Source organism: Buteo buteo, chromosome 10, assembly GCF_964188355.1.
Source record: "Buteo buteo chromosome 10, bButBut1.hap1.1, whole genome shotgun sequence".
Taxonomy (NCBI): domain Eukaryota; kingdom Metazoa; phylum Chordata; class Aves; order Accipitriformes; family Accipitridae; genus Buteo; species Buteo buteo.
In genome coordinates this window covers 37,616,437-37,632,276 of record NC_134180.1, presented here as the reverse complement: position 1 = coordinate 37,632,276, position 15,840 = coordinate 37,616,437, and the positions used below count along the sequence as shown (strand labels likewise).

At 42.6% G+C, this 15,840-nt stretch overlaps 1 protein-coding gene across 3 annotated transcripts in view; it reads left to right on the top strand.

Moving 5' to 3' along the window:
- The first annotated feature begins 729 nt into the window (after positions 1-729).
- The window catches only part of RAB3B (RAB3B, member RAS oncogene family), a 59,974-nt gene continuing 44,863 nt past the window's right edge, over positions 730-15,840 (top strand). The window contains exons 1-3 of one of the 3 annotated variants that reach the window (XM_075037093.1): positions 750-837; positions 6,032-6,112; positions 12,133-12,360. In XM_075037093.1, the coding sequence (XP_074893194.1) occupies positions 6,092-6,112; positions 12,133-12,360 (249 nt within the window). In that variant the 5' untranslated portion in view covers positions 750-837; positions 6,032-6,091. Of the gene's footprint in view, positions 838-907; positions 930-6,031; positions 6,113-12,132; positions 12,361-15,840 lie in introns of those variants that run through there. The other 2 variants (XM_075037094.1, XM_075037095.1) reach the window with 2 other exon arrangements.

Below are 15,840 nucleotides of genomic sequence, written 5' to 3'. Positions count from 1 at the left end.
GCTTAAAGCCTGGCAGTGGGAAAATGCACTGCCATCTTTGCTGGCTGTTTGGAAAGCACCTCATTAGTTATGGCAGAGACACGTTTAAAACACCCATGATTTTTTCACTTTTTCTAGCAGATCATTTCTGAAAGCTGTTTTGGTTTCCCAGCAAGGGATAAGCCACAACCAGGTCTCTGCTCTTGAACCTGGGGTCTGTTTGTAGGATTTGAAAGCCAAGAGAGTCTGATGCAACCTCTTCATCAGACCTCCTTCAGGCAAGCAACTTAGAGAGACGGCAGCCACTGCCTCACCTTTTTGGTCTTCTCCCCAGTAGAGATGTAGCTCCTGATGCCACAACCACCATCACTAGGCTTCAGAGTTAACAGTTCTACGGAAATGCATTCCGGAGCGCGTAGAGGTTGCGACAAGAAAGGCAAGTTAGGGTCGCACCTGGGCCGTCGTTCCCTGCTCACCGGGACTCCAGGAACGCCTGAGGTGATTCACATTCGGGGCGGGGGCGGAGGGCGACCACCTGGACTGGGTCCCCGGCGGCCTCGGGCCGCCCGCCATCCCTTCTGCCTTCCTTCCAACCGCCGTCCGGCGCCCGTTCGGTGCGGCGGAGCGGTGCCGCGCCCGGCCGGGACACCCCCCTCAGCTCCCGGCCGGGGTCTCCCGCCCTCCAGCCCCGCCGTTCCCTCAGCCGCCCCCGGCCCCGCCGCGGCTCCGCCCCCGGGGCCGCCCCAGGTGCCGGCGGGGAGAGAGGGGGGGGGGGCGGCTCTCGCCACGCGAGCAGCGGCCGCGGGACCCGCACGGTTCGCCTCGGCTCGGCTCGGCGCTGCCGCTCCTCCGCCTCAGGTAAGAGCCGCGGCCCCACGGAGCGGGGCGGGGGGGTTCCTCCCGCGGTGCTGCGCGCCGTCGGGGCGCAGCCTTCCCCGTCGAAAGTAACGGTGAGGAGGAGGAGGAAGGGGGGGGGGGGGACGGGCGGCGGGGCGTCTCCCCCCTCACTCCCCTCAGGCTCCCGCTGTGAGGCGGGAACCGCGCCTCACCTCAGCGTCCCCGGCGGGGGCCCAAAAACTCTTGCCGCCCTCCTCGGCACCGAGCGTCGGGCTTGTCCCCGGGCTCCGCGGGCAGGGCGGGAGGCCAGGGGCGGGTGGCAGGAGGTGCCCCGGCCCCGAGGAGCCCCCGCGGGGAGAGCCTCGGCTGCCGTGCCGGTGGGTGCTCGGCCGGCACCGGCTGGCGGGTTGGGTGCTCAGTGCCCCTGAGGTGTGGCGTGGAAGGCAGACCCTCAGGAGCGACGGGGAGGAGGGCGGCACGGTGGTTACATCTCTAACGTGTTTATCAGCGGTGAGAGGTGATAGAATGCTGCTTTATCTTTAAAATATCCTCAGCGAGGTGGGGGGAGGCTGGAGGCCGGGGCCTTCCCGGCTGTTTTCCAGCTGGTGTCTAACCTTTGTCAGACCCTGTCATGCTGGGCAGTTGTCTTCTGCTCGGGGAGTTGCAGCAGTTAAGAACAAAAACTGTACGGCAGTAAAACAAACTGCCAGGAAACGCGGGATTTCGTTTTTGTCGTTGCTGCTCTTTGAAGGGGAGAGACCTGCTGCTGCCGGACTGCACGGCTTCGCTCAGCGCTGGCTGCAGAACACCCACCTGCAGATTTGCTGTTTCGCCATGCAGGTGGAAGAACGGACTTGCAGGCTGTGTGTACGTCCACGCTGTCCTATAGCAGCAGGCAGTGAGCCTGTTACACAGAGCCAAACAGATCATTCTAATTTAATTCATAAAAAGTATAAACACTCCAATTTCTCCAGTTTATGCCGTACAAAATACATGTGGTCTTTTTGCCATATGTTCTGACACTATGCATTGTTTTTTCCCTGATGTCTTCTCTGTGCTTGCCAGCAGCAAGGCAGTGTCATTTGATGCGCACGGTAACATCGTGCTGTGGGATTGCAGGCAATATCGTTAACACTGGCATAAGCACTTCCACCTTTTTGCCTCCCAAGGTTCTGCCTCCACGCTGTCCTTTCCATCATACAGCACAAGCAGTGGTGTGTTTGTGCAGTGCATCAGGTTGATCTGACCTAAATTAAGACTAACTGGACAAAAAAAAAGGGTGGTGGTGGTGGTGTTAATTTTAACCTGGATTTTCCCTTAGCCTGAGACAATAATAAGACTGTGGCCTCAGAAGTTTAATTCATGTTTCTGTGCACTTCCTTGGTGGCAAACCTGGCTTCAACCTTTCTTGCTTTGTTCCTCCTTGCTCACTCCTGACCCAGTGCTCCACTCTCAGTTGTGCTAATAACAGCTTGTGGGGCTTCATAGTAGCCTGGATTAGCTCTGGGCTCAAATAAACCTCCTCTTTTAAGTGGATTTTTTTCCTCCCTCTCCCTCCCAAGATAAAAATGTCAGTGAAACTATAGTCCTTATCTGTGTATTTGAAACTGTAGCAGATCATGGGAGCACTGGTATTGGATTATAGCGGGTTCAAGATCGAATCCATATGCTGCCATATGTAAGCATATAACTAAAAAGCTTTTATTTCCTGTTATTTGTGCTTGCTGTCCTGAAAGTGGTTGTCTATGCATTTACTGAGACCTTGGGGTGATCACTGCCTTCAGGACTGTTTTATCAGGACAACTTGTAGTATAAGTCAGAAGAGAGACAAATAAACAAATCTTTAAATCAAGCTTCCTTTGCAATTTTGACAAAACTGTGCTGCCCTCTTTGCAGATCCGATACGTTTTTGAGTAACAAATTGAGAAGACTTACTAGCTTTAGGTTTTAATAGCAGTAGTTCTTGCTGGATCTAGGTGTAGCAAAGCACTACATGTAGTATTCATTAGCATACTAGTTGTTGTTGTCATGTAATAGTCATGTTAGTTGACTTGCCTGTGTTTCAGATAGTTTTTCCTACTTTCATTTTCACATGATCTGATGCAGCCTGAGATCAAAATGGGCAGGTAATAGCATCACGTTTCAGTGTCTTGCATCACGTAGTGCTAGAGAAGGGTACTCACGTCCATTTAACCTCCCCCCCCCCCCCGTAAGTCCATGTCTGTTCTTTATTACTAGTTCAGCCTGAAGAAGTAGTTTTATCTGAGACAGTTCTCAATGGCTAACATTGAGAAATGTCCTGAACTGGTAATTTCAGGTATGCTTCTTGCTGTAAAAATGTATCTTAAGTTTAAAGTTCTGCTGTATTTAGTGAGCTCTTGTAAATGGGTGCTTAGCTTACTGCAGCGTGGTAGTATTTGATCTTTGACGTAAGCAATAAGACTTATGTTTGGAAGTATTAGCTAATTAAAACATGGGAATTGAGAGGGCACTTGTTCTAATCCTGGTTAGCAGATGGCTTACTTTGCAGCACCGAGAACATCATAGCACAGAGAAACGAAGTAACTAGCAACTTGTTCATCACAGATTTTCTGCTTGGAGGAGGAGGACAAAAGGCAGCAAATTAGACTTCTGTGCTGCAGAGGCATCCTGAGCTGGCCCTGTCTCTGTGTGGTTCTGGTTTATAGGTGGTTACTACAAGACAATACCAGTCTCCAGTTACCCTGATTTGGTCCCGACAGCAGCTTGCTTTTACCTATAAATGAAAGGTTTTAGACCTGGTGATGCAGAAAAATCTGTAACTGTCTCCCATGCACTGGTGGAGGGGTGTCTACCCGAACCTGCATATGGCCTGACTCTAGCTCTAGGTAGTATGAGTTCCATCATGTACCTGAACTTGCCTTATCTTACACCACTGTGGGAGGGCATGGGCACAGCTTTCTCGGTGGAGGGCTGTATCCCAGCGCAGAACATAGCTGTACCCTGCCTTCCAGCTGGGGAAGGATCAGCAGGGAGTTACGCGTGTGTTGTAGCAGAGTTAGTACAGATTTGTCTTGTGTGTTGCTCTGAGTGCTTTTATGTCACTGCTACTTCAGTGTATTCAGCAGTGAGATAGTCAGAAGTATTTCACTGTTGCCAGTTCATTCTCAGAGAAACTGAGGCAGAACTGCAAGGCTGGAGAGCTGATGAGAAGGAGACTGAAGTTCGTTATCTCAGACATTGCTGCAGTGTTTGTAACAGGAAGCAAGGGCTTTAATGATGGTGAGTTTTGTAATAGCAATCAACCTCTTCAGCTTGCACTGTTCTCTGGAGGCAGGGCTGGATTCAGGGTCAGCCTCAGCTAGTGGTTCTGTGGGTCTAGAAATTGGCTGGCTCCTGGAGTTTCCAAACTTAATGGAATATTCAGGGAATTGCGGAAATCTCCTCTGCATCTGCTCTTTAGGGCATAAGGAGGATGTAAATCTCTTGTTCTGTGTATCCTTTGGGAGAGACCTGAGCTGGGCTCGGTTAGTGGCTCCCCTTTAGGAGGGGAGATGTTTGTACTGTGAATTATTTTTCTCTGTATCTTCTGGACTAGCGTGTTTGCCAACAGGCATGGAACTATGTAGTGATAAAAGAGCTGCAATGAAAACATTCATAGAAGAGAGTAAAAAATGTGGGACTTTTTATTTCTTTGCAGTTTTTGCCATTGTAAAATTAGAGTGACTAATTTGTCCTTCCTTAGAGTTTTGTTGTGGCTCTAATGTGGCTTCAAGGATGTTGAATGTTACGCAGGAAATGGGAGAGGCATGGCTCCAGACACAGAGACATTTGGCTCAAGGAATCTTTCTAACAACAGTTCCAGCCTGCTGCCTAACAAAATGTAGTTGTAAAGTTAGAGTTGATGGGAAGTGGGTGATATCTGCAGGTTCTTGACTTTTGTTCCACACCCAGCAAATTCTTAGAAGACTTTGTAAGGCCTGTGTTCCCAAATCTGAATAGGTAATAATAATAACAAATAACCACCTACATTGTTTAGAGGTTTTTATCCTTCAGTTGTCATGCATATATTGAACTCATTTGTAGCATGTGAATTCTGGACCAAATCCACTGCAACCATCTTCTTGCAAAGACTTCTGGACTCATTAATAAATCAGTTTTAGTTTTCCCTGTCAAGATGAGGGACTCACATTTTTAAAGTAATAAAGACAGACTTAATTTTCTTTCTGTTTACACTGTTGAAATATTTTTGTTCTAGATCTGTCAGTTAAGTTACTTGGATGACACCTCAAAATCAAGTTCTGGACAGCACTCAAGCGTGTCACAGGGAGCAACTGTTGCAGAGGGCAAGGGTGTGAGAACAGGAGAAAACGTAACTGATACTGAAAAATGTGCAATACTTTGGGCAAGAGCAAGGTGCTGTCTTGTTGCCAAGTGAGGTGATTGTCAATTGTGTGGATCATGAGAAAGGATTTGTCCTTATTTGATCCAAATTCTGACCTGGAATAGGTGGCTGCAGTTTGTTATTTACATAAGGTCTGAGTTTGTCCATGTGTTTTGGCAGTCTTCACAAGGCAAGATAATGTAAGTCAAGATGACAAATGGTGGTTTACCCTTGTTTACTGGAGAGGAAATGCACCAGAGACAAAGTTGCCTTTAGATTATATTAGCTATGAAAGAGAGTACTAAATTCGGTTACATTTTTCTGCTCTAAATCTGGCATAACTGGGAGTTATTTTTGTATACATGTGCTGTAAGTTGCAGACATTTCTACGTCCTGTTGCAGTTTGCCTTTGCAGCACATTAGACTTTGACCCAGGCTTTCTGCAAAACACCAACGTATACAGATGTATTTCAGCTGCTCCTTGGTTCCATTTACTTTGCTGCCTTTCTGCAGGAAAGGTGTAATGATTCCTACCTGTGGCTCTGCACTCACTTGTAGGATTTATCTGGAACTTTTCTTTTAGATTAATCTAGATAATCTCCCTTTAATGAATTTTAAATTGATGGCTCCAAATATCTGCTGTTATCTTAATATCTGTCACTAACTCAAGCACTGTTTCTGTTCTCTTTGTATGCTACAGGGCTTTCCCCTTTACCTTCAGTGAAGGAAGCTCAGACCTTTACAAAGAAGTGTGTTCACAGTCTAACCTGCCTACCCATTAGTCTCTTACATAATATTCTCATTATCCATCTTTATCGTAAACATTGTAATCCTTTTGCTTCTACATCGCAGGTTCAACAGTGTGACCACTCTCTTGATTCATATACTCACAGCAAAGCCTCCATCTGTCTCATGGATTATAGATCTAAATTGGTAACTATCACTTGCTTGCAATATTTATTAGCAGTTATGTTAATTGCTTATGCTATGTTTTCTGCTTCTGATAAATCTCTCTTGTAGTACAGCTTTTGTGTAAGACTTCTTAAGGTCATGGCCTTATTTCCTTTATGAGCTTTATTCTTAGGACAGCATACATTGGCTGTAAAAAAATTTCCATTACTTAATAGAAACCTGATTCATGATTTAATTTAATTCCTGAAAAAGAAAAACAATTTTTTTTCAGATGACAGAGCACATAAAGGAGTGAGTTTTTATAATAGAAAATTGACATAGATGTGTAATTTGTGAACTAGAATGTTTTTAAAGTAGATGCACTTTGCAAGACTTTGCGGGGAAACCCCCCCCCAAGGTATTAACTCTTTTGAAAAGAAGTTATGCTGCATGTCAGTAATGTCTCTCATGGATTACTCCTAAGATGTAAATATTAGAGATAAATAAATCTTTTGGTTTAGCTACTTTTTTGTTTCTTCCCTACCACATAACTTCTAGACTAGTTTCCACAGTCTTTTAACATCTTCAGAGCTGTCTACAATGCTCCTGTCCTACATTTCTATAAGAGCCTTGGCACATGTGTGATCTATTTGACTTTAGCACAATGTATTGATTTTAGCACTATGTATGTGTTTAGTTTTTTTTAAACTTCTACCTTTATTTAGCCTCATTATTTCTGCTTTTACCAAATGAGTGTATCTAGTAATCTCTTTTCTTCCTTCCACACTCCTCAGTGCCATTGGATAGCCAGGAGTCTAACAGGTACAGCTGTGTTTGTGACTGTGCCCCTTCTCTTGTTGCCTGCTGTTGCCACTTATTCCTTCTAGACTGATAGTCGTTAACTTCTTTCTCAGTTTTTCTCTGTTGGCTGATCTTGAACACTGGAACTCAGGAACAGTAAAATGGAAGTAAGAAAAAAGAAGCTTGGACTGTGAAATAAAGGAATGGTTTAACACTGACAGCCCCGTAAGGCAGTAAATAGTATGTCGGGAGAAACAGCAGAGGCTCTGTTGCTGAACACACACACAAAACAAGGCTGGACCCAGCTTGGAGTAGCATGCTGTCATAACATCTTCAACTCGTAGAAATATAGAGGGGTGGTTTCACCCTCATCTTCTCATCAGCCTAACAAAAGAAATGTGTGTGTGTGCTAGCAGATGATGATGAAACACTTAAACAGTCACATTTTAATTGCCACTGGTCCTATATAACACAAAATATATGTAGTAAATTTCAGTTTTGGCTTTAAAAATAAAGCAGTGACAAATATTAAAAGATGTTTTTACTGTTAGAAATGCTCAGAACTTGTAATATACAGCATACACAGGTTCATAATTGCAGATATGTCTAATTGCATAATTTGAAGTGTAAGTTTCATCAGTGTGACCATGTTTCATGGTTAACTGAGGTGACTGACAGCAGACAAGGAGATTCTTTTCCAAATTCAGACTTCTTCCTCGCTATGTGAGAGAGAATGGGATGTGGAAACGGCCATGTCTGTGAACAGACCCATGTGGTTCCTAACAGAGATACCTAAACTTCCAAGGTAATGATCAGATTTCTTATTTCTGGTCTGTGAGAGGATAGAGAAGAACAGCCCTCTGTTAGTTTGTAGGCAAAACCATAAGGGCTGGCGACACTTGAGGCCAACCTTATTTTTTTAATGGAAATAAATGGATGGTGAGATATACCAGTTGTTTTCCAGCCAACACCATCAGATTTAGACAGTTCATGTACTGCTTTTCACTGAAGTTGGCTGTAGGCAGTAAATACTGCAGAACAGGGGCAGCAGTGACTATTTCTAGTGATCTGTAGAAGCAGTAACACTTCGATGGTTTGTGTTGCACAACAAAACAGTTTGATTCTTCACCATGATGTTGGTCACAAATTAAAGAGCACAGTTGTGTGGAGCCATGTCTATGACACATTTCAGTAAGTACTGAAAGCAGGGAAGGCTGGTTTCCCATGAAGGTGTCTTAGGGTAATAGGCTTTTTGTTTTTTTAAACTTCATTAGACCAAAATAGAAAATAAAGGCAGGAGAGCCACCTTGACTGAGGAACATATTCTTTGGTGGCTAATAATCTCTGATTAAGATTTTATTGCTTTAGAGCATTTGTAGCATCCTCCTCCTATGTGGTTTCCCTGTCTAATAAAAGACAAGCTCACACTGCAGGCTTTTGCCTCAATAGAGAAATAATAATGTATCTCATAGCCACGTAACTGCCTATTCTTGCAAAACTAGTTGGAATTGGATGTGTTTCAGACCTTGTTCCCATTGGGAAAGCATATGGGGAAAACAGGTTGTCAATATCAGTATGCTCTTGGCTACAAAGAATTGGGCTACCCAGACAAAGAACTAAAAGATGCAAGGTCTCATACTGAAGTGTTCTCAAGGACAGTCTGATTGGCAGCTTTTTCTTATCCCATGTAATGGGTTTTCTGTAATGTAGCTAAATCTTTCCTGTATAGGTATTTTCTTGAGGATTATTCCAAGGCAGTCAAAACGGAAACAGTCACGAGCCTCTCTTTTGCACTCTGCGTGCCAGTTGTATTTGACTTGGTCTTCTGTAACAAAGCCCTAGTTTAGCGTTCATGTCCTTGTAAAACAGCAGAGATGGTGCTGTATTTGGAGTCATCCTAAGCAAAGAGTGTATGTAGCTGTGTACCCAGAGAACAGAGGGTTACGCTGCCAGCTAAACATCTTTTCACCAAGGAGGGAATAAAATCCTCTAGGAGCGATGGCTGCATGATCTGTTCTGACGAGTTGGACAGGAGTTGCCTGGCATTGGTACGTTGTCGCCTTTTCCTTCCACTGCTGATGTGGAATCTCCGCCAGGTGCAGAGGGCCTGCAGGAGATGTGATTTTGTGGACCTTTCTGTCAGTAGCATAGCAACTGCCATCGCTTCCCATCACTCGGTCCCCTCCACTTGGCTCCCTCCGCTGTGCTGGATCAGGAACTGAACCAACTTTAAAAACAGCCCTGCAAAACAGGAGAAGTTGTAGGAGGATTTATTTTTAACTGGGATCTCTCTGTTCTCTGAACCACCTCTCTGCGTGGTCCTCAGGACTGGCATAACTAGGGAGCACTTGGAGCAGGGATGGGACAACAAGTGGGGAAGAGGAGTAGAATTGCAAGAAAGGTCTGCTGGTTCCTGGCTTCAGGATTCAAGCACAAATTCAGGGGCGGTCCTGTGAACATTTTCGGTTCACGTGCTGGTGGAGTGCAGCTTCAGTAATGATCTGCAGAGGAGTAATCAGTAATTAGTACTAAAGTCCTTTCAGTTTCACTCTATTGACCAGAGGAGGGGAAAGTGAAAAGTCAAATTTAAGCAAGGGGATGGAATTTTCTTTGAAATTTTTGTGCTCCGACGCTGCCTCTAATGATTCAAGGAGCCGGCCTGCAGCATCTTCAGCATAGCACAGTGGCACGCGCAGGCCAGCGAGTGTTGTGCTTCTATGACAACAGCCCCGCGTTCTGTGCAAGTATCATTTGATCTTATTTTCTGTATTGTGCTTCTAACAAAGCTGCTCTAGCTGGCCGCATTCTGTAATTGCTTTTTTAACTGAGATCTGAAAGTCGCATTTGTAGCCAGGTACACTTTTGATTATAGCAATCTAGGGGGGGTTAATGGAAGCAGCAGTGTTTAATTTAAAAGATCAGCTTGGAGTGTGCAGATGGATTCTGTGAAGGCAGGGGTAGAAAGCAGGTATTGATTCCTGTATGATTAGTGGAATACTTCTTTGTTAAAGGTTTGCCTCTGAATCTTTAAATGACCAGGCTTGAAGTGATGAGGGCATCTCACTTTTTCAAGCCTCTGTGAGTAGAATAGAGAAGTAGAGATTTTTAATTTTTTTTCTTCTTTAGCAAGTGCACATGTGTTCTCAATGGCATTTGTGGAAGTTATTTTATGTGTATGAGGAAGCTAAATTACTGAGATACCTTCTTACTGTCTTCAAGTGTGGCGATGATACAAATCAACTAATCATATGGATTCCTAATTTTTGCAGCTGAGCTTTCCAACATTTGAACTGAGGCAGTGAGTGCATTGGCCTGAGTGTGTGCGTGGAAGTCAGTTGTATGTTGAATTCTTCATTTTAGAAATTCCTGTTGTGAACCACAAGACATGGGTAGAAGAGCCGTTTTCTGATACACTGGTGAGAAGAAATTTTGTACTTGTGTTTTCTGGAGTGCTTACGAAGGACTGTAAGTCTTACTCAATAGCAACTGAAGTTCAGAAGAGTGTGTATCAGAATTGTGTTGTATCCTACAGAGAATCACTTGTGGGAAGATTTTACTGCATTCAGTGCAGTTGTTGACTACTGAGCTACTGATAAACTGAAGAACTGATAAAGTTCTTCAGAAACTGTCCTTGTTAATGCAATCTGTGAACAAAATGTCTGCCGCACCAGCCCTTTTCTGTGTGAGAAAATTGCATGTGTTTGATCAGAGATAAACTGTCATGCGTATTTTACTGAAGTTTAAACTGGGTTGGTTTTGGTTTGTTTCCCTTCTGATGGGAATTTAACTTAAATTGGCATCCCAATTTAAATTGCCTTTGGACAGCATTTTGGTTTATAGTTGTTTAACTACAATGGGTTTTGAACTGTTTGGTTTGGGTTTTTTTCAGTGAGTGAGTGAAGTCCTTTGTGCATGTGAGACTTGCTAAGAAGGAAGGTATCTGGCCACATGGTGAGAGTAGATATTGGTGGGAGTTTTGTTCCCAAAGGTGCCCATGAATCTGACTTGAGGGGAAAACTAACTTTTTTGGATACCGGGGGAAGAAGAGACTTCAATCTCGGCTCAGTGCTTTCTGACACTGCACATAAGTAGCACATGTCCTAGATTGGACGAATAGCTGCTAATCAGACCTGTGCTGTCATTGCCCCAGTTTGCACAACCCTGTGACTCGTTATAAGGACCCAAGACCTTTGCTTGTTTGATGTGGGGTAGATTTTGAAACAGCATTAGAGATTAAAATTGTGGTGTATCTGTTAAAAGGTGAAGTTTCTTTTTTCTCTTCTGTAAGTAATCTGGCCTGTGTAGGTATCTTCTGCTCTGTACAAACAGATGAAAAGTCAGGGCAGGCTTCTTCTGTGGAGTGTCTGAGCTGCATACATTAAAGCAGCCAGGGCTGCTTAGTGAGTTCCACCCATCTTGATATTCCAGATTCTGCAGTTGTTTTTTGGTTTCTGAATCCAGTTCAGGGTTACAAGAGAAGGAGGGATCTCTGAAGCTGTATCTTCTCTGCCCCCCCCCCTCCTCATCCCCAGCTCTTGTGTCCCTATAATAAAAGGGATAATTTATCCTTTCCAAGTGCTGCCTGCAGCCCCCTGAGCCCTCATGCTTTATGCAGGTGCTGTTTATTTTAATTGCAGTCTTGAGTTTAGATAGGTGTTGGATGGATTCAAAGTTTTCAGCTGAAATTCCTGGTGTTTCATCTTCTCCCATTGCCTTTTTTTTTTTCCCCTTCTTCTGTAAGTGTTGAGGATGGAACTTTTCTAAGGATAAAATGGTGGTGGTGCACATGCTAGAAATGCAGATTTTCCATAGTAGTCATAAAAGGAATTACTTAGGTTTACCAGTCTTGGAGGCTGCTTAATGAATTGCATCATTGGATGCACTGCCTTAGTTCTTGGTTGCAATACTCCAGTTTATCGGAGCAACAGAAGTGGCACCCTGCCACACAGGAGTAAAGAATGTTCTTTCCCCACTAGTATTTGAACAATATGCAATAGCAGTCTGTTATTTTTTTAAACACAAAGCAGTGCAATGGGTGTATTTGTTGGGTTTGGAAATCTTACCAGTACAAGTGTATAATAGACATTTTAAGCCAGGATTTAAAAGATGATTTCAAGGTGTGTTCCTCTTTATTCAGCAGATATAGTGGTTATGATATTAGAAAGAAGAGAGATAAGCTAAACATATGGTACACAGTTAAGGAAAACAAATGCTAAACTGCTCTTAAATCTGTTCTTTTTCAATGTTTGTCATTTTCTTAGATGGCTTCAGTAACAGATGCCAGATACAGGCAGAAAGATACTTCAGATCAAAATTTTGATTACATGTTCAAGCTCCTGATCATTGGCAACAGCAGCGTGGGTAAAACATCATTCCTCTTCAGATACGCTGATGACACTTTCACACCAGCCTTCGTTAGCACAGTAGGAATTGACTTCAAAGTGAAAACAGTTTATAGGAATGACAAACGGGTGAAACTGCAGATTTGGGTAAGTGCCAGCATTTTCAGAAGTGCTTTATATTAATCCTAGCAAAGATACAATGGTAAAAAATAGCTATTTTGGAATTAGATTTTTGGATTAATATAGATCTTTGATTGTTCGTAAGTTTTGTGTGGCTGTATCATTTGCATCCCTGCAGTATAGCTGAGTAAGTTCTCTTTGTATTGCTGTCTCACTCAACTGGTGGGACTCCTGATGTGGTCTTAAGCAGCTGCTCTACATTCTCAGGTGTCAGTGTACTGTTAAATTGCAACAAACGCACAGCAGGTCTGGAGCCCTTTAGTAGTGCTTTTTGAGGGAGTACTAGTAGGTGAAGAAATTCACTGAGTGCTCAATGAGTGAACTCTACACATAGATTCTACTGTCAGCTTGTGTCCTCCAAATAAGATACTTGCATCTTCCTGCAACTCATGTACCCGCTCAGCAGCGCCAAGCCAGCTCACTTCATCCATCCAGGATTCCTCAGGGGGAAGATAAAGGTATGCTTCAAACCATCTCTGCTGATATGACTTCTTGGTAAATCAAATGGGAAGAGAACTTGTGCAGGTAAGCTGGAGGCTCCCTCTGCTCAAACACCCAGTCATGGGACATTTTCAGCCTTTTTGAATTACAGCATCCTAACATAGTTTAAAAAAAAAAAAAAAAAAATTCCTGAGCTGCGGAGTGGCAGACCAAGGCCAAGCAATTGTCAGTAGCTCATGATGTTCCTTTTTACGGAAAGCAAGTGTTTTCTTTCATTCTACTTGCTGGCAAATGACTTAAATCCTACAATGCAAAGGCAATTTATCCTGATGGTGCTTAAACCCTCTGTGTCCCAGTGAATTACTCGTCATGTTTAAAAAACCTAGGCTCAGATTGCTGTGTTTTAAAGTACCATGGAGCTCCAGCTCGAATTCCAGTTTGCAAGATTATTCTCTTCTGCTTTCCATAAAAAGAAAAGATCTCAAACAGAAAATATGAGGCTAATATTCTCTTAAACAATTTCAAAGGAGTTAGCTCACTAACTCAAAGTAGCTGTCTACTTAGTGGTTTCTTCCACAAGTTAAGCTTAAAGTTCAGGCTTGAAGATGAGTTTAAACTGTATAGCGCTTCTACCAAACCCTGCCCCAGCTGTAAGCATAGTCTTCTAATTGATCTATGTACACTTGATTTATAATTAATCTTTAATTATTGCATTTAAATGTAATATTATAGTAATCACACTGGTTGTTGTTGGTTTTTTTTATCGTGTATAATCACAATAACATAGATTCTAAAATGAGGAACTCTCCCCCCCCCCCCCCCCAGCGATATGATTCATTTTATTTCTGTGTTACCGGGTACAAGGTACAGCAAATTATTTAATAAAAGATACTCTTCATGTTGCAAAATTCTGGCATTGAAACTAATGTAGATAACCTGGCATGAAACTGTTTGATTTAATTTAGGATTTAGGTAGTAAGAGTGTTTGGGCTTCAGGCCCTATAAGCAACTAAAGACAATTTCCATCCAGTTTGTCTGTCTTAATGTCAGAACATGAAATTCACTAATAAGCTGTGTAAAAGCAAGACAGACAGCACCATGAAATATTTGGTTTTTTGCAAAGGTACTGGGACTAAAATTAATTAAGCAATAAATTTAATTAAATCTGTTTGAAGGCTTTGGGGGAAAAAAGGCTTTAATAATCTTAAACTTCTTATGAGAAGAGATGTCAGGTGGATTCCTCAGAGGGTGCTCTCTATAGGACCTGTAATATTTGAGTTACCAACAACACTGTTGATTTAAAATTTATTTTCAATAAAAGGTTCGTGTAAGTGTTTGACAGTTTCCAGAGTGACTTTTGCTCTTTTCTTCTCTTTCTGTGCTCCTTGCATGGATCCCTGATGTGAATCATGATTTAAGAACTTTAACAAAAACATTAAATGTGTACTTCTATAAAAAACACAGTATTTAAACTTGTTTACCTCCTGCCTGTCCTGAGACTAAACTTGTAATTTCAGTGTATTCTTCAGGGTACACCTAGTAGTAGTGGGTCCATTAGCATACCAGAACTATGTGTTCCTGTGTGTAGGAAGGAAGAGTTTTCTTACCAACCTGTTTTCCAATTACTTTTAAAAACGATTTACAGAGCTATTGAGTTTCTGTGGGTGTGGGACCCTGTGGCTCCATTGACCACTTTGCTTTTACTTACAACTTTCCAGTTATGTTGACTTTTTTTTTTTAATTATGCTCCCTCTAAGCTTGATTAGGTTAAGTCTTACCTGAATCAGGTTTAATGTGAAACTAAGTGAAGAAGAAGGTACAAGTGTTTAAATTAACCACTTCAAATGTCTTCATAAAATCCAGAGAGGAGAATTTCTAGGAACCTCTAATGTTCTGTACTCCGCGGAGCCAGGTCTCTTTCAGTTCGTGGGTGCTTGTGGAGCTCTTAAGTGTATGCAGCTGTGGCAGACTGAAGGTGCTCAAAGGCTGTGCACAAATAACCTTGTTTTCTGTCCTACAAATCTCAAGGCGGGGGGAAATTACTACTGCTGTGCTGTGATCCAGAGAGATCAGTGACCAGTGGGACTTTTTACACTGTCTTTTGCCTGTGTTGAACAGAAAAGCAGAATATCTGGGTGTAGGACCTCAGCTACAAAGAGCTTCTTGGGTTTACTTAAAGCTAAGAAAAATTCACCTCGCTTTGAGTGCCAAGCAGCTGCACGTAAAGGCTAACAGCGTGTCACTGTGTCAATAAATGTCTTTCTGGCCTGCCTCACGGTTAATATCTCCAGTAGAAACTGATGTGTGTTTTTAAGCTAGAGATCTAGCTTTTGTGTTTGTGCTGAGTTTGAGGAAGTCTGTATTTTGTGAATCAGGATTAGACAAGCTGTCAAATGTAATGATCAAAACGATCAAAAGAATGCTGCTCTGTTTAATTTTGATGTCATTAGTGGGCCTCTTGCTTTGTTGACATTAAGATCTCAATCATCCAAATTGATATCTTAATGAGTCCTATCAGTTGTGCTAGTGACCTAGCAGTCTAGGAAATTATTTGCTTTGAAAAGACTTGAAAGGAGTATCTCTTGAATTTGAGCGGAATGGGACATAGCAAAGGTATTCATGGTGTTCTTAAGGTAGAATGATAGCTCTGCTGCTAGAAAACAAAACAGTAAAATGGTCCAGAAAGGGGTTATGTGAAATAATGTTTTGTAGGTTGTTTTTTTTTTTCTTTAAAGAACTCCAAGATCAGTTGACTGTGTTTTAATTTCAAGTCTTTCCCATCTTGTTTAGGAATGGTGGCTTTATGTAAATAGAATAAATTACCTTTACTGAGAAAGTTCATTTTGTGGTTGGATGAGGTTTGGTAACTTAAACATTTCTAATTTAAAACATTACTTATGTAAATATATTCATATACTATGTAGATATTCTAATGTCTACATAAATAATTCTTGGATTAGAATTTTCTTATGCCACTGCCATCTGTAATAAGACTTTCATATAAAG